General features: G+C 42.6%; 1 protein-coding gene across 1 annotated transcript; it reads right to left on the bottom strand.

Moving 5' to 3' along the window:
* Positions 1–2,707: 2,707 nt before the first annotated feature.
* On the bottom strand, positions 2,708–22,717 carry LOC118836172 (zinc finger protein 2-like). Its single transcript, XM_036743533.1, has 5 exons — positions 22,639–22,717; positions 22,021–22,091; positions 8,709–8,835; positions 7,978–8,073; positions 2,708–4,725 (listed from the first exon to the last, which is right to left on the bottom strand). Exons 2-5 carry the CDS (start codon positions 22,051–22,053, stop codon positions 3,074–3,076), a joined length of 1,908 nt encoding a protein of 635 aa, XP_036599428.1. The 5' UTR covers positions 22,054–22,091; positions 22,639–22,717; the 3' UTR covers positions 2,708–3,073.
* Positions 22,718–24,518: the final 1,801 nt, after the last annotated feature.

Raw genomic sequence — 24,518 nt, 5'->3', positions numbered from 1 at the left:
AAAAAAATCAACAAAATACTTGTAATGAAAGCATATACTCAAGGAAAAATATTTCACACTGTCAATTTCCCAAAATGTACTTTTTATTCTACATCTTGTATCTGTTATCTCTTAGTCAAAAGGCAAGTTGCACAGATCTTGAGAAGTTCCTGGTATAATGATCACAAAAATATGAGGTATGACATCTTGCCAAGTTGCTGACTTTCACAATGTTGTTATTGTCAGTTATCCATTGTAGTCTGCATTAGTTCATACAATTCTTCCTGGGTTTCATTAAAATTGCCTGTATTTTGAGGTTTATTATTATTTCATAACACTCACATACTACAATTCCTTCAGCTGTCGCCCTGTTGTATGACATGACATCTTGCATTCAAGTTCTTTGGAAAGGAGCTGCTATCAATATGTTTGTGCACTTGGGTCCTTTACAACAATGTGCCCTCTACTGGTATCACTGAGTCAGACCATACCCAATTTTGTGATTTGTGGAGGATTTCACTGCTTCACCACCAGTAAATTAATTTTCTCTCAGCCTTTCCAACACCGTTTTTGGTCATCTTTGTCAATTGTGTGGCAGAGAGGTGGAGCCAGAGAGCTAATTTAATTTGCATTTATATAATTATTGATTTACAGCATTTATGCTTAAGCTTGTTTATTTTTGATTAATTTATTTTCTCCTCCACTGATCTGCCCTCTCCCAGGTGAAAAAATAAATTAAAAACTCCTATAACAAATACACAATTGAGGAAATAAATTCCCTACATCTGTGCTTCTCATTTTCTTGTTGCCTATCTGGATCTGAAAATCTTTCTAATTGTTAGTCATTTGGAGTAGTGACTATAGATGGAGAATATTTTTTTCCCCAAAGAATGGTTGGTAATTTGCATTTCTTCCTTTCAAAATTTGACTATTCTTAGCTTTTGATCATATGTCTATTGTTTTCATTCTTCATATATTTTATAAGCAGTTGTTGGTTTTTTATATGCCTTTGACATGAGGTCTTTATGAAGGAAACTTACTGCAAACTTGTTTTTCCAGTTAATTGCTTCTTTCAATATTTAGAGGTACTGTTATTTTTATGTGATGCAAACTGCCAATTTTATTTTGTGTCCCTCTGTGTCTTGTTTGGAGATGAATTCTTCTACTATCCATAACTGAACCTCCTTCCTGGTTCCTCTAGTATCTTTAAGATGATCTTTTATGTCTGAAGTCATGAATTTATTAGGAGCTAATCTTAGTCAAAAGTGTGAGATGCTGGTCCATATCTATTTTCTGCCAGACTACTTTACAGTGTTTCCAGCATTTTATTGTGCTTAGTAAGTATGGGCCCCATAGTGGAAGTTTTTGGATTGAATAAACACAAGGTTACTATACTAATTTTGTTTCATATACTACAAACCTGATTTATTTTTAAGTATGACAAAATAGTTAGGATGACTACCACTTTCTTGTATAACTTCATATTTGGTCCTACTAGGCTTCCTTCCTGGAATATTGGAAGAAGCTGTGGGAAAGAGACATATGATCATACTTTTGATGAGAACACATAGCATTGGAAGGGACAATAGAAGCCACTGATGCCAACCTCCTCATTTTAGAGATGAGCAAAGTGAGGTACAGAGAGGTTGTTCCTTGCCCAGACTAACAGAGCTAGGGAGCATCTGAGTCCACATTTGAACTCGAGTTTTCCCCAAGTCTAAATCAGTGTCCTACCCATTACAATTAATGTCTTCCTCTATTCTGTTCTGAATATCAATTTGAATGAAAAGAGAAGCAACTAAACTGTCAGTATGTTTCAGCCTACTGATTTTACTATAATTCTTATGATCCAAGGAATAATAATCATTGAAAAAGCTAGCATGTCCATAGTGATTGAAGTCTTGAAAAGCATTTTACAAATGGCACTTGGTTAATTGTTTATATCAACACTGGGAATTAGGTATTCTTATTATCCCCATTCTACAAATGAGGAAACTAAGGCAGGAATAGGTTAAATGACTTGTCCAAGGTCATACAGGTGGTAAGTGCCGGAAACTAAAATGGAATTCAAGTCTGGAAGCTCTAAGCACATCACTTCATTCACTGCACCACCTAGCTGCTTACAAAAGGTATTACAGAAATAAATATTCAACATCTACCAAAATATTTATATGAGGACTCTTTATGTCAGTAAACAATAGGAAACAAAGTGAGTACCAATCAGCTGGGGAACAGCTGGAGAAATTATAGCATATGAATGCAATGAAATATTGAGGAGTGATGACAAACATTAAGATTTCAGAGAAAAATTCATTATGTCTATAGGGTTTTATGGACACTATGAAATTCGAGATGTTTAATGAGGTCTTTTCTGCTGAGAGGTCCAATGTAATCTGTGCTTCAGCAAGAAGCCTTTCCTTGCTAATTAGATATGTAAGTTTTATCTTTACTATGATTCTCCAATGTAGTCAACTATGAGATCTAGGGAAAGCCCTTCCTACAACCATTGCTTTTATATTCCTTCATTACAGAATGAATATTGTTGTCTACTGATGGTCCTCCTCCAGAGAAAAGCACATTCCCCTTGAGCATATCTGTAAGGCTTCTCTCTACTAGAAACTCTCTGATATAAAGTAAGAGATGATCTCTGGTTGAAAGTCTTCCCACATTGAATTAATATGGAGCTGGTCATCAGAACTAATTTTATAACATTGAACAAGCTCTGAACTCCATTTAGATGTTTTCCTTTATTAATGACAGTGACAAGACATCTATGTAATATGAATTCTTGAGAAATAAGAGATGATTGTTGCCTGAAGGCTTTACAATTAGGAATACAATCCTAAGGTTTCTCTGTAGTGTGGATTGTCTTGTTAAATAAGTTAAGTGTTAACTAAAAGTTCAGCCACATTCATGACACTCATGAAGCTTCTCTCCAGTGTGATTTCTCTGCTGTGCAGCAAGAGTAGAACTCCTTGTGAAAGTCTTTTGTTTACATTCACATGTTTTCTCAAAAACAATTCAGATTCTCTTATGGTTAGAAAAATTGGAGCTCTCTTTGAAAGCTGTTCTTCTGATTACATTCAAAAGGCTTCTACCCCATGTGGATTTTTTTATGTCTAGCAAGATTGCCCTTCATTGTGAATGCCTTTCCACAGTGGTTGCATTCATAAGGTTTTGCTCCACTGTGGATTTTCTCATGATCAGCAAGACTATAGCTCTTTATGAAGGCCTTTCCGCATTGTTTACATTCAAAAGGTTTCTCTCCAGTGTGGATTCTCTGATGTGCAGCTAGACTGGAACTTTGTGTGAAAGCCTTTCCACACTGTTTACATTCAAAGGGTTTCTCTCCAGTGTGGATTCTCTCATGTCTAGCAAGATTGCCTTTCACTGTGAAAGCCTTTCCACAATGATTACATTTATAAGGTTTCTCTCCACTGTGTATTTTCTCGTGATCAGCAAGACTGCAGCTCTTTGTGAAAGCCTTTCCACACTTTTTACATTCAAAAGGTTTCTCTCCAGTGTGGATTCTATGATGTGCAACAAGGTTGGAGCTCTGTCTGAAAGCCTTTCCACATTGATTACATTCATAAAGCTTCTCCCCAGTGTGGATTCTCTGATGTGCAACAAGATTGGAGCTCTGTCTGAAAGCCTTTCCACACTGATCACATTCATAAGGTTTCTCTCCAGTGTGGATCTTCTCATGATCAGTAAGGCTGAAGCGGAATCTAAAAACCTTCCCACACTGTTTACATAGATAAGGTTTCTCTCCAGTGTGGATTCTCTGATGTTTAACAAGACTGGAGCCATATGTGAAAGTTTTTACACATAGATTACATTCATAAGGTTTCTCTCCAGTGTGAATTCTCTGATGTACAGCAAGATGGGAGTTAAATTGGAAAGCCTTTCCACACTGATTACATTCATAAGGTTTCTCTCCACTGTGGGTTTTCTGATGTAGAGAAAGATGCAGCACCTGGCTGAAAGCCTTTCCACAGTGATTACAATAGAAAGATTTCTCTCCAGTGTGGATTCTCTGATGGCCAATAAGGAGTGATCTGTAGCAGAAAGCCTTCCCACTTTCATTACATTTATAAAAGGTCATTCCAGTATCAATCTTTTGATGTCTAATAAGATCTGAGTTCCAATCAAAGGTCTTTTCACACTGATTATGTGGTTTCAGTACAGTATGAAATCTAGGATGGTAAGGAAGTGGTGTGTGATGGGATACAGTTGGTTCATATTCATTATATTCATTAGACTTCTCTCTTATGTGAATTTTCTGATAAGTAATAAGTTTAGAGTTCTGACTCAAGGCCTTCCCACCTTTACTTCCATAAAGCATTTCTCCAGTATCACTTTTCTGATGTCTAATGAGGTCTGAACTCCAGCTGAAGGCCATTGCCCATGGATTACCTTGATCCATTTGCATTTCAGTATGCTTCTCATGGGACCGAAAAAGCTCTACTTGTTCAGGAAAGCATTTGCTAAGTTCAGCATCCTGAAAACAGTCATTTCCTGAGGTCATTTCCTTACAGTGATTTAGAACTGAAGACTGTCTGAATCTCTTCCCAGTTTTTTCAAATTCACAGTGAATCTTTGGATTTTTATCCACCTTCATATCTGAGTCACAGATTTCTCTCAAATCAAAGTCATAGGCACCATCACTCATGAGTCTTTGCTGGCCAGATTCTTCCACAAAAATTCTCAGCTTTGTAGTCATTTCATTTACTCCAAACATGGTCTCTGCAAATGAAGAAAACAAACAATCATATATACACAGAAGACACACACCTAAATATGTGTTCTTTTTTCAGATGGCAAAAAGCATATTTAGATTTATGTTTTGTTTCCCTACTTAAAAAGAAAACTTTTCAAACTTAAACAGGCATAATCGACCTTTGGAAATGCCATTTGGTCACAACCCTAAGACAGTTTAATTTAGAAAAAGTTTCATATACAATAACATTGGCTCCTCACAACAAATGTGTGACACAAGAAGGCCCAGCATTCTCATTAACCTTCACAACTCAGTTCATGAGCTCTGAATGACTGAGCTGCAGCTGAGACTAGAACCAGAATTCTGTGACTGAGCATGCTCTTTGCACAGTACTAGACAGCTTTTCTTCATCACACTTTCTTTCTTCAAATGCCTCTTGTTGATTATACTTATAATTTTGTCAGTCTCAGGTCAACTTCTGCTATTCTGTACTGATCAGTTTGGATGCACTAACCCTTGGTCATTCCTGATCAATTTCATATGCTAAGCTGAGAAACAGGTTTACTGTTTTTAACTCCCAGGCAATAATATTCAGTGTTATATCCAACTTTTCTTATACTCTATTTAGATCCAAAGATATGACGCCACTTGCTGCACATAAACTAAATATTCCTCTTAGTTCATTATTTATCGTATATTATGTCTCATGCTACATCTTGAGTCCATGATCCTTCTGTCAGGAAGTAGACAGCATAATTCACTATTGGTCCTCTGACACCATGGCCCATTTAATGGCATCCTATGCTGTAAAGAATTGCCCAGTTTCAGGGGCAGCTAGGTGGCACAGTGAGTACAGCACCGGCCCTGGAGTCAGGAGGACTTGAGTTCAAAGCCAGCATCAGATACTTGACACACTAACTAGCTGTGTGACCTTGGGCAAGTCACTTAACCCTAACTGCCCTGCCCTACTGCCCCCCCACCAAAAAAAGAATTGCCCAGTTTTTTCCCCTGGACAACAAGCATGTGCATGTTTGTGGCACAATAGATTTGTACAGTGACTTCAAACTATCATGATTAGGCATAAAATGACTTTAGTATTCATGCAGTTTTTACATTAATCATGGAGCACTTCTAAGTGTAACATACTATTTGGGTCTCTCAACCTGTCCTCTAATTGTTTTCATACTGCCATAAAATTTTTATACACATGTACGAATCTACTCCCAGTTTTTTAAAAACTGCACTAGAATACCTGCCTCATTCCACGGCTACCTTATGATCTTATTCAATCAGTGTTGTAATCATCACATCAAGAAGTTACAAATGTTTGCCTTCTTCCAGTGCAGAAGGTAGGGTTTTTGAAAAACATAATCACTAGGCATTAGCACTACAATCCATATCGAAACCATCAATGGACCATCACACACATTCTACAGAAACATTCCTTCCATTGCCTCTCATCACTGTGCTAAGGCTATTTTCTGATTTGAACTTCTCTCTGGCTTAGGCTGTTCTTCTATCTGGCAGATTTTCAATGGAATGGCTTGACAACCCAGGTGCATCATTGCATAGATTTTCTGTGAGAGTGTGGTCAGTGTGCTAGTGGTAGAAAGAAGAGTTAGGTCTGAAGAGTTCTTTCCTTATGAAGGTTGTTTTACATATACATAAATTTGTCTTTAAAAAAACAAAGCAAATATGCAATTTAATCTCAAGTACATTTACCTTTAAAATATCACTTGTCATCAGCCAAGAGAAATAAATATTTTATATAACAACCACTCATTTATTTGTTGAGTGGTTTGGGGGCTAAAAGAAAATTTCTATCTCTAAACATGAGAGGTTATCCCCAAGGAGTCCATCTCCATAAATGTAAAGGAAATAGAAATTTGTCCTGTTGGGCAAGTCACTTAAATGTTGACTGCCTTGTTTTCCTCAACTGTAAAATGGAGATAAAAACAGTATCTATCTCTCAGCATTGCTGTGAACATCAAATGAAATCATCTCTTTAAAGCACTTAGCCCAGTAAGGCTTACAAAGCAGGCACTAGAGAAATACTAGTTATAATTGTCATTTTGATTTTTATTGTATTATTTGCATGTATTTTGTTATGTATTATGTATTTCATTGTATTATTTGTAAACAATGTATTATTATTAAATTGATGCGGAACCAAAATAGAGACTGGCTTTGTCAGGTGTTGAACAAATACTGCAAACTTCTGTTCAGAGAAAAAAGTCCAACTTTGAAATTAACTTCATATATTATGTTCTGTTCAAACTTTTCAAAATTGTAATTTATTTGATTAAAAATACTATACCTATTCACTAAAATCTATAAAATAAATCTGAATTGAAGTAATAGTAAGCATGTAATCTTAGTGGATTGAAAAAGAACATTCTTACAGAAAGTCCCACAGTAAATTTTTATAATTGAAAGTAGAATAGAAAGTAGAATAATTTATTAATTTGGATCTTTGTGGGGCAAAAGTTATCCAGGTCATTATAGTAAGCACTTGATATATAAATTTAAAATATGAAGAATAGAACAAATGACTGGAGGTAGGCAGGGCTTCACAACATTCTTTTTGGTCTGGAAAGGAGTTCTCAGAACAAAAGATTTGGGAAACTACTGTTTTGGAGTCATGGTTGTTCATTGCATTGATAAATGTTGCTACAATATAAACTACTCTCCTGGTTCTGCCCACTTCTCCCTCCATCAGTTCAAACAATTCTTCCCAGGTTTCTGTGACACTGTACATTTCATCATAACCTTAAGATATATCTTAAGAATTGTATTCTTAGACTCTCAGTTCTTCAGTCATTTCCCAATACATGGGCACCATCTTGTTTCCAAATCTTTGCAAGAATAAAAAACAGCAGCTATAACTTTGTGTCATGCAAATAGGTCTTTTTCCTCTTTATGTGATTCCTTTAGTTATATACATGTTATTGGGTTCTCTTTTGTTCTCATTGTTACCCTCCTGTTTTTATGGGTGGATTCATATAACACATGTTCATTATGATAATTATAGGATCATAACTTTACACTGAAAGGGAACTGGAAGGTCATGAAGTCCAACCCCTTCTTCCTTATCATAGATGAGGAAACAGAGGCTCAGGGGTTCAATCACTTGTGAAGGATCCACTGTTGAAATGTGTCTAAAAACAAATTCCAAGTCACTTGTTCCTGCCCTGAAGTCTAGAACTCCCTTCACTACAACACATAGAAGAAGCCTCTTGTGATTAAAGCCCTCATATACTTGCTTTCATCTCACTCACCTGGACAGGAGTTCCTTAGGTCTTTTTGCTCTAGCATTCCTGGTGCATCCCCTTGCTCCAAAGGAGAGATCAAATCTTCCCTAGGAACTAGAAGTCCTATGCATATGAATAAGGAAAGGATGAGAACAGAGAGAAATGTATAATTCAATCTTTAGGGAAAGAGAATATGCATGCAAAGACCACCAAATGGTTCCCAGGAGTAGTCAAAGATGGTTTTCACTGTACTGGTTTTGGGGATCTTTGAAGGAGGGTTGTGATCATGCAGCTCATTTGGAATCAGAAAATTCCACCTTTATTCACCTCTTTCACAAAAGGATGGGTATGTTCCATTATTTCTGTTATATAGAAATTGGAGGCAGTTGGTAGTGTTGTGGTAAGAGGTCTGAACCTGGAGTCAGAAAGACTAGTTCAAATCAGCCTCGGACAGCTGGTAGCCATGTGCTCCTGGGCAAATAATGTTTGCCTCAATAATCTCAACTATGAAATGCAGATAAGAGTACAAAATTCACTGGGCTACTGTGAGGATCAAATGATAATGATTATACAGTACTTTGCTGAGCTTCAAACTCAGAGCAGGTATATAAAAATGCTAATCCACTTCCCTTCCCACCATCTGGGTTGGAATTTGAGGGAAGAATGAAGGAATAAGGATAAACTTGCTCTAGTAGGCAGGATTAAGCAATGACCTACCAACTTAGTACCTCAGAGTTACCAGAGGAAAAGGTCCTTACCCACGGAGAGCAGGTTCTGGACATTATCCAGCATGACCTCCTTGTACAGCTCTTTCTGAGAATGGTCCAACAGGCACCATTCCTCCTCAGTGAAGTCCACAGCCACATCCTGGAATGTTACCAACTCCTAAACCATGAAAAGTCATATGACTTAGAGCTGAAAGACTCCAGAATTCATCTAGTCCAACCCTCATCAACTTAGAGGAGGAAACTGAAGCCCAGAGAAGGGGTTTATCCAAAACTCAAATAACCTTTATGAGTGTTAGAGCCAACACTTGAAACCATAGTCAATAACAAACCAATGGAATGTTGAGAAAAGCATTTTATATTTGAAATGAGAATCATGTTGGAATAATAAAAGCTGGAGAAATGTCTTCTGACTACAGGACCAGGGAGAAAGTATGTGCTCTATCAGTGAGGTATAAGAATCTGTGAAGAAAGAGAGAAGGTGGTGTGAAATTTCTCTTCACCAGAAGTATCTTAAGTGATATGTTAAGAAAATTCTACAAGTAGTTTGTGAGAAGCTGGCAAGTACTGTGTATTCTGGGTGGGGTGGGTGGCAGGGGGGAAGGAATATTACCAGTGATCACTGAAGAGGGAGTAAAGAAAAATCTACTTAAATTTCTTCAAAAGCTGAAATAGTCTTATCTAGATGAAAGCAAGAAATGAATTCTTAAGAGATGTTACTCACAATCTGGTCTGGCCTGGGTGGTATGAGACTTTGTTTCCAGTCAAGTGAAGAGTAATCTAGAGTAATATTGAGAGCTTGAGGTAACGTTGGGCATGATGTGTCATAGCCAAAAAAAAAAAATCTTATGTCTTTGCTTTATGATTACTTTCGTTGCTAATGGAATATATTAGTTTATTTTAGTATTTAGTTGTATAGAAATAAGAGTAACTATGATGAGGAAAGGAAGGCTCCTTCATTTATTAAAAATGTAATATTTTATTAACTGAGATTAGAGATTGACAATTAGTTTATAAAAAATAAAATATCAAAAAATACCCTTAGAACTCCAAAACATTTGGGACCAAGAGTCAACAAAATGAGTTGAGGCAGACTGATGGATAACATACATAAAAGTGGCCACATCAGCAAATATCTTGATACTTGGAAGGGGTCATTTATTTTTCCCACTTGCTCATGTAAAACTCATGTTTGACTAATGCTTTTAGTATGTTGGATTCTTCCATTTCATGTTTTTCCATTCCTAGTAGAATCATATGATTCACTTTTTCAGATGTCCTATTGTTTTGGAGCAATCCCCTTTCATGTGGACAAAAATCTTCACTTTGTCATCACTCTGATTTCTTCCGTAAAACACTGTATTTATGTTCTACTTGTAATTCAAATTTCACTTCTAGCTTCCTTTACTCCTGTTTTTGAACTTCTGAATAATTAAAGTATTACTTATTTCCTACTTTTTGAGATTCCCAAGAATTTACAAAACTTTCCTTTTCAGTCACGATTCCTTATTACATTATTTACTGTGATCAATGACTACAAGAAGGCTGATCTTTTATTGAGAATTCATCTATAACAGAATCCCTAACTTGCCCTCAAAAGCTCTTCCAAACCTCTTTGCTTCTCCATCATCCCAAATGCTTTCTTCACCATCATGGGGTGAGGTCATGTACTCCCAAACTTTCTTTGAAGGAGAGGGTCAGCTCATACATCTCCCCATTTCTCACTTGGCTACACTACTTCAGAATTTCTAACTGGCCTCTCCACCATGTCACAGGCACTTGGTGTCTTCTGATCCCATTACTCTTCCTTTTGTGTGTTGTCTTCCCCTTGAAAGTGTAAACTTCTTGGGGAAAAGGACAGTCTTTCTTTCTTCTATTTTTGTAATTGAATGTGCAGGCACATAACAGGGGCTCAGTAAGTGCTTACTGAGTGTTGAATACCCAAACAGTCTCATCTGAGGATCTTACTTTTTATTTTAACAGCTCAGCATGACCTAGACATCATCAACTTTTTCAGTCTTCTTACACATTACTTCCACCTACCAACTCTTGGATCCAATGACACTGGCCTCCTTGTTATGCCAGGAAGAAGACACTCCATCTCTAGGCTCTGGGCATTTTCTCTGGCTCTCCAGAATGGCTGAGAATTCTCTGCCTCCTCATTTTGGCCTCCTGTATCCTTTCAAGTCTCAACTAAAATCCCAACTTCTACAAGAACCTTTTCCTACATCTTCTTTATTCTAGCGCCTTTCTTCTTTTAATTACATCCCATTTTGTACAGCCCTCCCTCACTTAACTCCAATTCACTTGCATGTCATGGCATCACCTCCCTGATGTCATGGTCCTCTTCCTCTTCGAGAATGAAGGAGAAACAGCATTGACCTGTCTATAACTTGCTTGTGTGCTTGTTGTCTCCCACATTGGACTGTGAGTTCAAGGGCAGACACTGTTGTTTGCCTCATTTTGCATGCCCACCACTGGTAGAAAGAAGGCACTTGATAAGCGTAAAGTGAATAACTGCCTACATTGTCTCTTTCTCAGAACCTCTTCCCATGATCTTGCAGCCATTCTTTAAGAAAGTGGGAGCCTTGTCTTTGCAACCATCTACAAGGGCATTTGGTCCCAGCCTGTCTTGTCCTCTCCAGCAATTTGCACCCTTGACCATCCCCACTGTTCTCTCAATTTTTTAACCTTTTTATATCAGCTTGTTCCTTTCCTACTGACTTTAAACATATCTGTCTCCCCCATTCTTAAGGAAATCTTCACTAAACCCACCCCACCCCTTGAGCTCCTTCTATCTCATCTCTTCTTAGCCAAACTCCTTGAACAATCTGCCTCTTTCCTCTTTCACTCATTCCTTAACTCCTTACAAATTGGCTTTCTTCCTCTCTCCTAAAAGTGCTCTCTCCAAACATATGATTGAACTCCTAATTGCCAAATCTGATGGTCTTTTCTTGGTCTGTATCCTAAATGACCTCTCTTCTTCAGACAACACTGCTGACCACCCTCTCCTCCAGGATCCTCACTCCTTTGTGAGTTTTCTCTCCTGCTTTACCTCCTACAAGTCTGACCATGCTTTTTCAGTCTCTTTCGATGGCCAAGCAACCACATCACAACCCAGAATTGTACATGTTCCCCCAGGGTTCTGTTCTGGCCTCTTTGCTCTTCTTCATTTTAGATTGACTGAATTATCACCTCTGCAGGTCACTGCCACATCTCTATAATCAGCCTCAGCTCAGTGAAGCTCCCATTGGACTCCATCACATCAGCCAAGCATCTGGGGACATCTGGACTTTGTTGTGACTGTGGGAAATCAGGAGATCATGGAGCAAAACCAACAGCCTGAGCCTTTAGTCCCTTGAGCCAAGTAAGCCTGGAGGAGGGTCTCAGTACCTTTTTAAGGGAAAATATCCAACTTCTTGTGTCAGAAGTTAAAAGAGAGGCACTTAGGTGGCAGAGGATTAAGCCAGGCCAGGACTAGAATCAGAAAGACCCAAGTTCATCTCCAACCTTGGAAAAGTACTAGATGTTTGACCCTCAGTAAATCACTTACTCTGTTTGCTTCAGGGGAGAGCTTGGCCAAAAGAAACAGAGGAGGAGGGAGAACTTGTATGTAGGGGGAGGTGAGCCAGGCAAGCAAAAAGAGAGCAAAGGCATGATGCCTATGGATAGGGACCAATGAGTGAAGTGGTTTTCCTTGTCAACAGTAATGAGGAACCTAAAAAAACACAGAAAGCAGAGAAGCAACTGGGCAGGGGAGGAAGGAGTTAGTGCCCAAGATGAAAAAGTGCCGCTGATACACTTCAAAACACAGAAGAGAGCAGAGCACTGTGGTTACTACTGTATTCCATTTTTGTAAAGAAACAATCCCTAGGTAAGAGAGATGGCCAGCCTCAAAGACAATCCTCCATGTCAATAGAGATGGCCACACTGGCTGATGCTGGTCAGGTCTGTGGATGGGCTGCAGTCAACTGGGCTAGGGGTTTCTGGGTCCCTTCTGCCTCCAGGCTCCCTGCTTGGGCCAGGCCTTGGTCCTCTGAAGGCTGAGCTAAAGAGGAACAAGGAACATAGAAGGGGAAATGTTTCTCCTCCTTTTCCTCCTGGGCTGGAAAGTGGTCTACATGGATTTATAGAGCATTGTATGGTTTGTCCTTCGTTCTCAAAGAGGACCATGGCATCAGGGAAATGATGACATGACTTACAATTGGCTTTGAGTGAGGAAGGGCTCACTTTCTCCCCCAGAGCCATCTGGGTCCAGTGGCCAGATATCGATTGAGATGACTGGAGATGGCCCAGGATGCAGGACTCACTTATAGAGCATGAAGTCCCAGAGGAGTTACAAAGCCAGTGGTCCTGCCCTCGAGGAATAAATTCCAACCAAAAGAAAGGGCAGCAGGCAGGGTCAGGATAGCAAAAGGTCTAAAAACAAAGACTATTTCCCACCCTCATTTATCTCTTCTCTTCAGTCCCGCTCTCCTTGCCCATCCTCCAACAAAGACCCAAAAAGGAGGCCTTGGGATCCCAGATGGGATGAGAACAGTTAGAGCCTCATTTACCCCTAAGACCTCTCCCTCCAAGTAATACTATGAGTGAGATATGAAGGTTGGGCAACTGTGACCCAATGGTAAAGGTGGTGATGGTATCCTAGGACTTTTGGGATGTGATGGGAGACCTGGACAAGTAGCAGCCCCCAGGAACCAGACCTCAGAAGGGGGCCTGCTCCTGAAATAACTAGAGGACATTCTCCAAAAGGACAGACAGGGAAGATAAGGCCCAATGGAAAGGGCAGCCAGCAAAAGCAGCGGGCAGTGAGGGATCCTCACTCAGATCTACCAGAGACTTGAACATGCAAATACCTTCCAGAAGACAGAGATCTCGGCACCAGGGAAAGAAGGCAGGGAAATCTCAGCTCCAAGTGCTCTGGTTTTAAGCCAGCCTACTTTGGGTGGGTCCTCCTAGTCCCCAAAGTCCAGCCTTGCCTCACCACAGAGGCCCCCCAAATCAGAACTTTCTTCCAGTGGCAACCAGGGCCAGGGCCTGAGGAGCCCCAAGCCCTGTTTTCCACTATACAGGATCCAATTGCCACTGGAATGACCCTTCTTCTGCCCCAGACTCTTCCCAATCTTCCAAACTCCACGCCAGGGCTTGAATTCTTCCTGGGCTTTCAGCCACCAGGCTGCTCACCCCTGAGAGCTCCTCCTCCCCCATCATTCTCCTCCATGTTCTCAGCATCCAGTGACACTGGCCTCCTTCCTGTTCTCATAGGTGACTATCTTCTGACAGCATTTTCACTGGCTTCCCCCCCTCCTCCCCAATGCCTTCCCTGCTGTCCTCCCTTGTCTCAGCCTCTGGGTTTCACTAACTTCCTTCATGTCTCAACTAAAATCCCATCTTCTACAAGAAGCCTTTCTTGGTCTACCTCCTCTGTTTGATTTCCTGAAACTTGCCTTAGACATATTCTATATGTAGGAAACAAGGAAAAAACCATGTATTGAATACCTACTATGTGCCAGACACAAGTGCTTTACAAATATTATCTCCGCTGATCCTTACTACTGCCTTAGAATTAGAAAGGTAGGCCAATGGAACAGAATAGATATACAATACACAGTAGTAAATGATTATTGTGACCTTGTGTTTAACAAACATAAAGATTTAAGCTCTGGAGATAAGAATAGATGAAGCGAAAGTTGTTGGGAAAACTAGAATGCAGTTTGGCAGAAACTGGATACAGACCAGTAGCCTACACCATGTACTAAGATAAGGTCACAATGGATGCATGATTTAGGTATAAAGGGAGATATATTAAGAAAATTAGGAGAACACAGAACATATCACCTATCGTACTTACAGATAGAAGAATTTATGAATAAACAATAGAGAGCAGTGAGGTGTAAAATGGATAATTTTGATTAAATTACAAATTTACAAATAAATTTACAGATAAATCCAATGTAACCAAAAATACAAGGAAAACAGAAAATCAGGGGAAAATTTTTATCAGAAGTTTCTTAGATATAGGTCTCATATCTTAAATACATAGAGAACTGTTAAATTTATAAGAATATGAGTCATTCCCCAATTGATGAATAGTCAAGGGATATGAACAGGCAGTTTTTGATGAAGAAATCAAAACTATATATAGTCATATAAAAAATGCTCTGAATCATTATTGATTAGAGAAATGCAAATTAAAACAACTTTGAGATATCATCTGATACCTATCACATTGCTAAAATGATAGAAGGGGAAAATGATAAATGTTGGATGGCATTTGGAAAAACTGCGACACTAAATTCACTGCTGTTGGAACTGTGAACTGATCCAACCATTCTGGAGAGCAATCTGGAATTATGCCCCAAAAGTTCTAAAACTGTAAATACCCTTTGACCCAGCAATATCACTACTAGGTCGCTTTCCCAAGGTGATTGGGGAAAAGGAAAAGAACCTGTATGTTCTAAAATAGTTATGGCAGCAGTCTTTGTGGGGGCAAAGAAATGGAAATTGAAGGGATCTCTATCAGTTGGGGAATGGCTAATCAAGTTGTATTATATAATTGTGATGGAATACTACTGTGCTGTAAGAAATGATGAGCTGCCTGAGTTTAGAAAAACATGGAAAAATTTGTGGCAAATAATGACAAGTGAAATGAGCAGAACCAAGAGAACATTACATAAAAAGAACAGTTGTGAATAACCAAGTTATTCTGAGTACTATAAATACTCAAATCAATTAACAAGAACCTATGAAGATGCTATCCATCTCCAGAGAAACAACTGATAAATAGCAGTATGCATAGTATGATTTTACATATATTTATAAATCTATGTCAAATGCTGGCCTTCTCTACTGAGGGGTAGGAAGAGATAGAATTCAGAACTAAAAATGTAACAAAAAGTTAAATTAATATAATGACCTTTTCTTAATCATCTTCCTTCTTGAACTTTAGGCTGGCTTTGACGCTATCATTTTGTTTTCCTAGACACTCTCTTATCTCTAGCTCCTCTGGGACACTATTCCCTCCTCTCCATCTAATAGATGCTTCCTTTGCTGGATCTTCGTCCAGGTCAATGCCACCATGAGGAGCTTATGGGGCTCAGTCCTGGGCCCTCTGCTTTTCTTCCTCTTTATGGTTTCAGAACAGAGCCCAGGACAGAGCCTTGGCTAAGCCACAATGAATAGGGTAACCTATAACAGAAAAGATTATTAAATATTCAATTACAAGGGAGATCCAAGATTTTTTCTCTTTCCTATTTCCTGGTTCTAAGCTCAGTCGTTCAAGGACTTTGCTGATAGATGAGATTGCCGGAGGCAGGTGTGGTCTAGGAAGGAGAAGAGTCACACCAGACTGAAAAGGCTCAGTTAAGATTGAAAGGTAAAGAGAATCTAATCTAGGTGAATCAGGCCATTTCTACTCACAGGTTGGGAGTGGAAGTAGACTCCTTTTGTCTAGATTTTCCTGATTGGTAGTGGTCCTTTGCTCTTGAAGAGGACAAAATGACATCAGTATGCTAGAGTCAAGTTTCAGTGTCTGCCTGTGGCCGATCAGACCAATATGAGATCAGAATGTTCTACTACAGGTCAGGCACAAATAGTCCATGTGAATATTTGGGGTGGATTCTCTAAGTTTGCACATCTTGCATTTCTCTTCAGCTATTTCAGGTCTGCTTTGCTCATGGAGCACAGGACCTTCTCCGATGTGGGCATGCCATGTTGAGCCATCCTGTGCCAGTGTCTCCCATGTCACACAATCAGTTTCAAAGTTAAGAGAGACCTTGAAAGTGTCCTTGTATCACTTCACCTAGTGAGCGCTCGCCCTATGTGAATTCTCCATAAAATAGCCTTTTTGGTAAGCATATGTTTTGCATTAGAACAATGTGGCCAGCCCATTGGAGTTGAGCTCTCTGAAGGAGAGTGAATGCTTGGCAGTTTAGTTGAGAAAGGACCTCAGTGTCTGGTACCTTAACCTCCAGGTGATCTTCAGAATCCTCCTAAGACAATTCAAATGGAAGCGATAGGAAGGGGTGGTCTGAGTAAAGACTCTTGGTCTAAGACTGAGGAACATGAAGTCATGTCTCCTAGTCCCTCATTAGAATAAGCCCAACTCCCATCATAACATTCATTCTTTTATTACTTGTTAACCAGAGTTGATTTCCACCTTCTGGGAACACCCACTCTCCAAGGGTATTTAAACATGAGTGAGCTTCCTTGATTCTTCTTTGGTTTACCAAAGAAAGCCAATAACCACATTATTATCGGCTAGGTATAATTAATAAAATTATCAATTACCCAGAAACTGTGTCTCTCACATCACACCCACATGAAGATCCACCGAAGGAGACTGAGATAGAGTGGACAGATAGGCAGGTGGAGATCTAAAAGTGAGCAGCACCACAAAATACTAGAGGGAAGAGGATGTGAAAGAGGTGGGTAACATCACCAAAGGCTACAGAGTAGTCCGAAAGGATGAGCAAACACCATTAGATTTGGTAATTACAAGATCACCGGTCTGTTGGCAGAAAGCAGAGGAATGATGAGGGCTGAAGCCAGCTGGCAGTGAAACAGACAGGGAGAGGAAGAGTTATACATTGTCATCGATGTCCTTTTAAAAGCCTTTAGCTAAAGGGAGGAGATCAAAGAGATCAACTGAGGAAACATTTGTATGTAGCACAGTTATTGGGATAGCGTGGTGGCACAGAGATCGAGTGCTACGCCTTGAGTTAGACCTGAGCTCAAATCTGACCGCACACACTTACTAGCTGCATGACCCATGCAAGTCACTTAACCATACTTGCTACGTTTCCTCATCTGTAAAATGAGCTGGAGAGGGAAATGGCAAACCACCACAGTATCTTTGCCAAGAAAACCTCAAATGAGGTCAGGAAGGGTCACGCACAACTACAACTCAACAAAATTATCTACTGGGAAGGGGCCAGAAGAGAGACAGACTGAAGATTAGTGCTAAGGGGTTCAAATATGGGGCCTTCTGCTGGAGAAGAGGAGGATGGAATATAGAGAGCTTTGCCTTGGCAAGAGGGAGAACATCTTCCTGTGAGACATGGCTACAGGAGGAGTAATTTGCAGAACAGTTCTGATAGGAGATGGGGGATGAAGAGAGAAGAGGCAAGCCTTGGTCAATGGGTTCCACTTTTTTTTTTAGAAGACTTGAGTAGGTGGTAGCAAGATCAAGGGCATGAACAGGTTCCTGAGCAGCTCTGGTGAAGTGGAGGAGCAGGTGATGGGAAGTGAGGAGAGTGTGGACCTGGAAAGTTAACATGCTGGAGGGAGCATCTCTATGTAATGTTGAGGTGCAGAGTAAAACTCTGGGCCTGGCACTGATATAATTGAGGAAGAAAGGAGAATATCACAGCTGCCAGAAATGGGATTGGGAGAAAAATATGGACTAATGAAACTCCCAGGAGGAGTGCACTGGTAATGGTGGTAGGAGAATGTGGAGATGAGCATCAAGCTGGCACTGGGGAAATGTGATGATGTTTCTTTTGTACCCAAGATCTGAGCTAGTGACAAGGTATGTGTTCACACACATCCCTCAGCTGCTTCCTGACTGCTCATGGTGGCTGCTTCTCCCATTGGCGGCTTCTGACCTGAGCATCCACGCTGGGGAACGGTCCAGCCCTCCTCTGACTACATCTGCACCCCTCAGCTGCCTCCTGACCCCAGTCCTGGTGGCCCATTCTCTCATTTGGGGAAGGGCCTCATTCCCCAGAGCCACCAGGCCTCACAAGAGCTCTTCCTTGTCTTCCCCTTTTCACCTGTCCTTCCAGGTGTTCTCACCCCTACCCCACCGCCTCCACTCCCCACCTGCTTCTCCCTCCACCTCAGAATGCATCTTCCTCAAGAACAGAGACTGTATTTCTTTGTCTTGGCATATACATCCCTCCCACAGTGACTGGCACACAGTAAGCACTTAATAAATGCTCAGACTGAGGTCAAAGCCACTCCCTTTGGGCCTCTGGAGGTCAGCAGCAATGTCAAAGTGACTGTATTTCTCTGCCAGTACAAAAATCTGTCCCTAGGGTCCCTCAGAAAAGGCGTCCTAATGACGACATCCTGAGCCCTCCCCCTCTCCCAGACTGCAGTGGGGGCCCTGGGGACCCCTCCCCCAGGGGCCACACTGGACAAGGCTGAGGCCCCGGCCCAAGGTCTTCTGACTCCAGCAGGACTTCAGGGCCCTGGGACACCCTAGGACAACACCCTGGGGGGGGGGGGCTGCTCCCCCTCCTCGTACAATAAAGGAAGCTGGGGATGGGTGGTTGGGGGAGGGGCTCCCCAAGGAGTGGAATCACCCCAAAGGCCAGCCCCGCTCCTCTCCCTGCACCGCCCCCGAAGCAGCTGCTCCGAGGAAGGGGCCCCACGGAATCTCCGCCCCTCCCCACAAAGTGCACGGGGCAGCCAGGGCCCCAAGGGAAAAGCCCACGCCAAGCGGGGGGGGGGGGCCCGCGGGAGCTTCCGTCACACGCGGAAGCATAAGCACCGGCCCCTACCTCTCTTGCACACGCCCCCACAATCACAATTAGGACACACTCACCAGCCCCTCCCCTCTATCACACACGCACGTGCACCCTTCCGCGGACACTGCCACGCTAACTAAGCCGAACTGGGTCCCCCTGTGTTGGGGAGAGGGGAGGGGGGAGAGGGGAGGGGGGGAGAGGGGAGAGGGGGAGAGGGGAGGGGGGGAGAGGGGAGAGGGCAGACGGGGCCCTCCCTGGGAGCCGGGGCTGCGCCTGCGCACTGACTACCTCCTTGCCTCCCCTCCCCCAACCTCTAATCCTCAGGGGAAGCTGCGCCTGCACACCCAGGGATTCCCAGCGTGCCCTGGGGCTGAGCCGTGGCTGCATCAGGAGGAGGGGGCGTAACATCGCGGCGCAGGGACTCTGGGATACGGCCCCTTCTCACTCCCCTCTCTTTCCGGATCAGAGCAGTCTTTGTGGGGCTTGTGACGTCATTCACCTTCAGGCCCCGGGTAGGGGTGTTCTCCCACGCCCCCTTTTCTGCTTCCGGGTCTGGGCGGTCCTCCTTTAGAGGGTAAGCGTCGGGAGGGCAGGACCCAGCCTACTGCACGAAGTAGGCGCCCAATGTGTGCTTACTGTGCCAGTGAGCCCCAGAGGTCCCTGAGAGGTGCTGCTGTGATCATCCCATTCTTACAGAAAAGGAAACTGAGGCAGAGGCTAACAACTGACTGGAGAAAGGTGGGGGATCAGTTCTTTCCTTTTGGACCTTTGGAAAAGACTCCAACGACCCTTTTTTGGGGGGCAGCAGGGGGAGCCGCCCCCGCAGAGAGAAACCCTTTTTCTAGTCAGAGGAATCTGGTGGCTCAGGGGACAGAATCAGGGCCTGGAACAGGGAAGATCTGAGTTCAAATTTGGGCTCAGACGCTCAGTACATGGGTGACCCTGGGCAAGGCACTTCACCTCTGTTGACTCAGTTTCCCCAACTGTGAAGTAAAGATAATAAGCCCGCCCCCCTTCTAGGTTGTGAAGACTGTCCATAGTGGACTGTGGGGAAAACCAACCTTACGCCATTTTGTTTCATGGGGCCTTGAATGTCTCCTTCAGAGCTGCCCCCAGCCCCATGTTACAAAGGAGGCCATGGCAGGGTTCCAGGACCTCACCCCCTTCCCTTCATCCTATAAATCAGGCAAGGAGCAGCAGCTCCACCAAGCTAATGGCCAAGGGACTGATAAAGATAGTACCCTCTTTGTTGTTCAGGCTTTTCGTGCCTGATTGACTTTTACTGCCCGACCCTATTGGAGGTTTTTGGCAAAGTTACTAGAATGACTTGCCCTTCTCTTCTCCAGCTCGTTTTTAGGGCTGAGCAAACTGGGGCAGATAGGGTTAAGCGACTGGCTCGGGTCACACAGCTAGTAAGTGTCTGAACTCAGGTTTTTCTAACTCTGGACCTGGCTCTATCCAGCGTCCCACCTACCTGCTAAGGGCCTCTGAACAGTGGAAGCATCCTCTTTCATTTGTAAAAAGGTCCCCCTTTTACCCATTTTCTTGCCTAAGGACCCCTCCACCTGCATTTACCAAAACTCCTCTGTCTAGAAGAAGGAAAAAAACACAGATACATATACACATATGTACACACATAGACATTCACATGGGCCGCTAAAGTAGCGCCCTGCATACAGCACTGGACTTAGAATCCTCTACATGAGTTAAAATCTGGCCTTCCTAGCTGTGTGACCCTGGGCAAGTCACTTAGCCCTGTTTGCCTCAGTTTCCTCATCTGTAAAATGAGGTAGAGAAGGAAATGGCAAACCACTCTAGTATCTTTGCCAGGAGAACCCCAGGTGAAGTTACAGAGAATGAGACACGACTTAAAAAAAGACTCAACCACAAAAATTCACCTATATGCACATATGTGTATAAACATACACATGAATATATGTGTATATACATATATACGTAAACATAAGCACATACATGTACATACACATGAATACATAATATAAAATCTCTGAAACTGCGGAACCTGTGTCCATCACCTACTGATGATGTGGGTCACACTCTTGAGTGGATAAAAAACAACTGCCATGTACCTGTCTGTCTCTAACCTGTGCTCCCTCATTTTGGCTGTCCCTAGCAAGGACCCTGACAATTTTCATAACAGGATCAAATGGGACAATATTTCTAAGGCTTCTGGCACACAGCAGATACCACATGACCAGCCCCAAACCCTTTCCAGTTTTCTTACACCTTGATCCTCTTCTCTCTGACCCACAGACACTGGCCTCCTGGCTGATCTTTGACCAAGACCCTCCATCCTCTGACCCTGTGCCCTTCCAGTGGCTTTCTGTGATGCATGAAATGTTTTTCCTCTTCATCTGGGCCTCCTGGCCTCCTTCAAAACTCTGCTAAAATCTCACTTTCTGAAAACAAGCTTTTCCTGGTCCCTGAAACTGCTAAAGCCTTCCGTCCCAGGGTGCCCCCATTTATACTACACAGAGCAGGTTGTCTCCCCCCATTAGACTGAGCTCCTTGAGGGCAGCACTGTTTTTTCTTTTGTTTGTGAAAGAATTGATTTTATTTTGTTTCTCAGGTGGATACTTTGTATCTATAGAACAGTTCCTGACACAGAGTAACCTCTTTCTAAATACTTATTGACTTGGCCTAAGAAGTGGTAATTGGGAGGGATTCAGAGAGACCTGGGAAGGCTTGTGTGGCCTGAGGCAGAAGGACATGAGCAGAACCAGGAGGACAATTTCTACTCTGCTGACAACACTGCAAAAGACAACCTAAGTCTCACAGGATGAAGCTTCCTTGGCTCTCTTGGATTCCAGGTTTGCTGATGCTGGTCAGGTCTGTGAATGGACTACACTCACCTGGGATGAGGGTTTCTGGGTCCCAGGGGCCATTCCCTCTGTCTCCAGGCTTTGATCCTCTGCAGACTGACCTGGGAAGGGACAAGGATAGCAGAGGAGGAAGACTTTGTCTTTGTCTTCTCTTCCTAAGCTGGACACTGACTTGTCCAGAATTAGAGAGAGGTCTCAGAGGAGTTACTTGGCTCTGCAATCAGGAGAGTGACCCCACCACCGGAGGGCAGGAGGGACTTCAGGTTTGGAAATGAACTTGGTCTAAACAGGAAAAAGACTTGCCACCCTCTCTAACTCCTTCCCTTTGGCCTCGTGCCCCTCCCCTATCCTCATATAGAGACCTAGGAGGTAGAAGGGGCTTAGGATCCCAGATGGGGTGAGACCAGGCAGAGCCTCAATGACTCCTGACTCAGAAATCTCCCCCCAAATGATACTATGATATGTGACAGTGATGCTGGCCAAGTAACAGGGGCAGGGAGCAGCTCCAGAAGCCCAACCTGGGTGGGAGGCCTGTTCCTGACATACCTGGAGGACACTCTAGAGGAGGACAGATGGGGAAGATGAGGTCCAATGGAAAAGGAATTCAGCACAAGTCGGGTGCAGCAAGGGGTCCTCACTCAGACCTACCTTGGACCTACACATGCAAAGCTGGTTTCCAAAAGGCAGAGAGATCTCAGCTCCAAGGGAAGAAAGCAGAGAAATTTCAGGGCCAAGGGAAAGCAAAATGATCTCAGATCCAAGGGAGGAACACAAAGCAACTCGAACTCCAAGTGGCTGTTTTCAGCCACGCACTCTGGTAGGGTCCTCACCCTACCCAAGCCCTGCAGCCCCCAGAAAGGGTCTTTTCTTCCAATCACACCCAGAATCCAAACCTGAGGCCCCTCCTTTCCTCTCCTTCCCAAGTCCAGCCCTCCATCACGTGGCATGTCTTGGCCACTGAAATGACTCCCGTCTTCCCCTCTCTCCTTCTTTCCTCCCCTCCATCCACCCAGGCCTCAAAGCTCCACCCCAGAGATGGAATTCCTACTGGGCCTCCCAGATGGGTCATCTATGAGATGTTCCCTTCCCCCATTCTTCCACTACCTCTCTCCCTCTTTCCGTAATCCTGGGACTCAGACTCTCCTCTTTCTCACCAAAATTTCTTGTCCGGCTTCTAGCTCTCCTCCTGCTACACCTATCTTCTCCCTCAAAAGGATATGCCCAGCCTCCATCGCTCCTGTTTCTCCCAGGCATTCTCCTCACCTGATTCCCTCCCCCCCCCCCCCCCCCCCCCCCCCCCCGCCCCGGCCGTCAGGTAAGTGTCCTTTGTCCTTCCTTTTAATCTAAATGCTGTTAAATATTTAATGGGGATATATCTTGTTTTAAATTAGAAATTAAAAATAATGAGGTTCTTGCGATAATAGCAAAATCCTCCCAAAGGATCCTTGTCTGTGAAGTTCCTTGGGACTTTCTACACAAGGCTGAGTCATAAGATCATAGAGCGTGTTGTGAAGTTTGAGGTACAGGGACCCCTTCCTAGGAAAGTGAAGAAATTTACAAATTCAACTTTAAAGAGAAAGCGAGTTTCATTTACGATCATTTCAAAGATCATGAAATTATATCTGTTAATAAGTAGTATGTAGTAAAGATACATTTTTGATAGTAAGAATAACCACTGTGCTTTGAGCTGTAATTAGTGAAGTGTTGCTATTTGACGGAAAGTTTCTTGGGACTTTGGTCTGCCTGTATTCTAAGTTTTGATTTCAGATATTTATCTGATACCTCTCATAAGGCCACTAGTCCATCATTCAAGGGAAATGCCATGTGCTCCTGCAGTCCGAGGTCTGTTGTAAGTGGATGTCTGTCTCTGGGAAAGTTGAGGAAATGACCTTACCAAGGTGAAGGTAGGAAACTCTTGACTTAGTTTCCCCGACATTGGTAAGCAAGAGGTTTTCCCACACAGGTGTATCTGAGCCAGGCTGTGATGCCTTGAGGCTCATAGTGAGCCTTTCTGTAGAGCCAATTGGCTGTTGACTCTTAACTCATAGCTGAAATCAAACGGAACCAAAAAGCAGTATTGATGCTGCTGTGTCCCTCCTGTTTTCCTCTTGTAGCAAATGCCATCGATAAGCACAAGTGTATAATGATGTCTCATTTCTTCAGTATAATAAACATAGAGGCTTCAGACACTTACTAGCCATGTGACCCTGGGCAAGTCACTTAATCGTGATTGCCACCAAAAAAAAAATAGGAAAAAAACCCTACTAACTTTTGACTGAATTGCAGGGAGGAATCATTTAAAATTGTTGTTTGGATTATACATAATAGAGACTGAGGCCTTACGAATTTAGTTTATAGGAGATAGCTACCACCGCATCCTTTCCTTATGTTAATATGATCATAATATCCTGCTGAGGGCAGGGATGATTGGAATCAGATTTAGATTTGTTGTTGTTGTTCAGTTGTGACCCCACTTGGGGTTTCCTTGGCAGAGATACTGGAATGCTTTGCCATTTCCTTCTGAAGGT

This window comes from Trichosurus vulpecula, chromosome 2 (genome assembly GCF_011100635.1).
Source record: "Trichosurus vulpecula isolate mTriVul1 chromosome 2, mTriVul1.pri, whole genome shotgun sequence".
NCBI classification, from domain to species: domain Eukaryota; kingdom Metazoa; phylum Chordata; class Mammalia; order Diprotodontia; family Phalangeridae; genus Trichosurus; species Trichosurus vulpecula.
Note: the sequence above shows the minus strand (reverse complement) of the source record. Positions and strands in the feature narration are given on the sequence as shown.

Bases quoted from the DNA above. Each gene is read 5' to 3' on its own strand.
- LOC118836172 (XM_036743533.1), bottom strand. From the start codon at position 22,053: ATGGCCCCTGGGACCCAGAAACCCTCATCCCAG. The intron at 8,836-22,020 runs GTGAGTGTAGTC...TTCATGGTTTAG, and splicing joins CCCAGAAACCCTCATCCCAG to GAGTTGGTAACATTCCAGGA. The intron at 4,726-7,977 runs GTGAGTGAGATG...CTTCATTTGCAG, and splicing joins CCTAAGGAACTCCTGTCCAG to AGACCATGTTTGGAGTAAAT.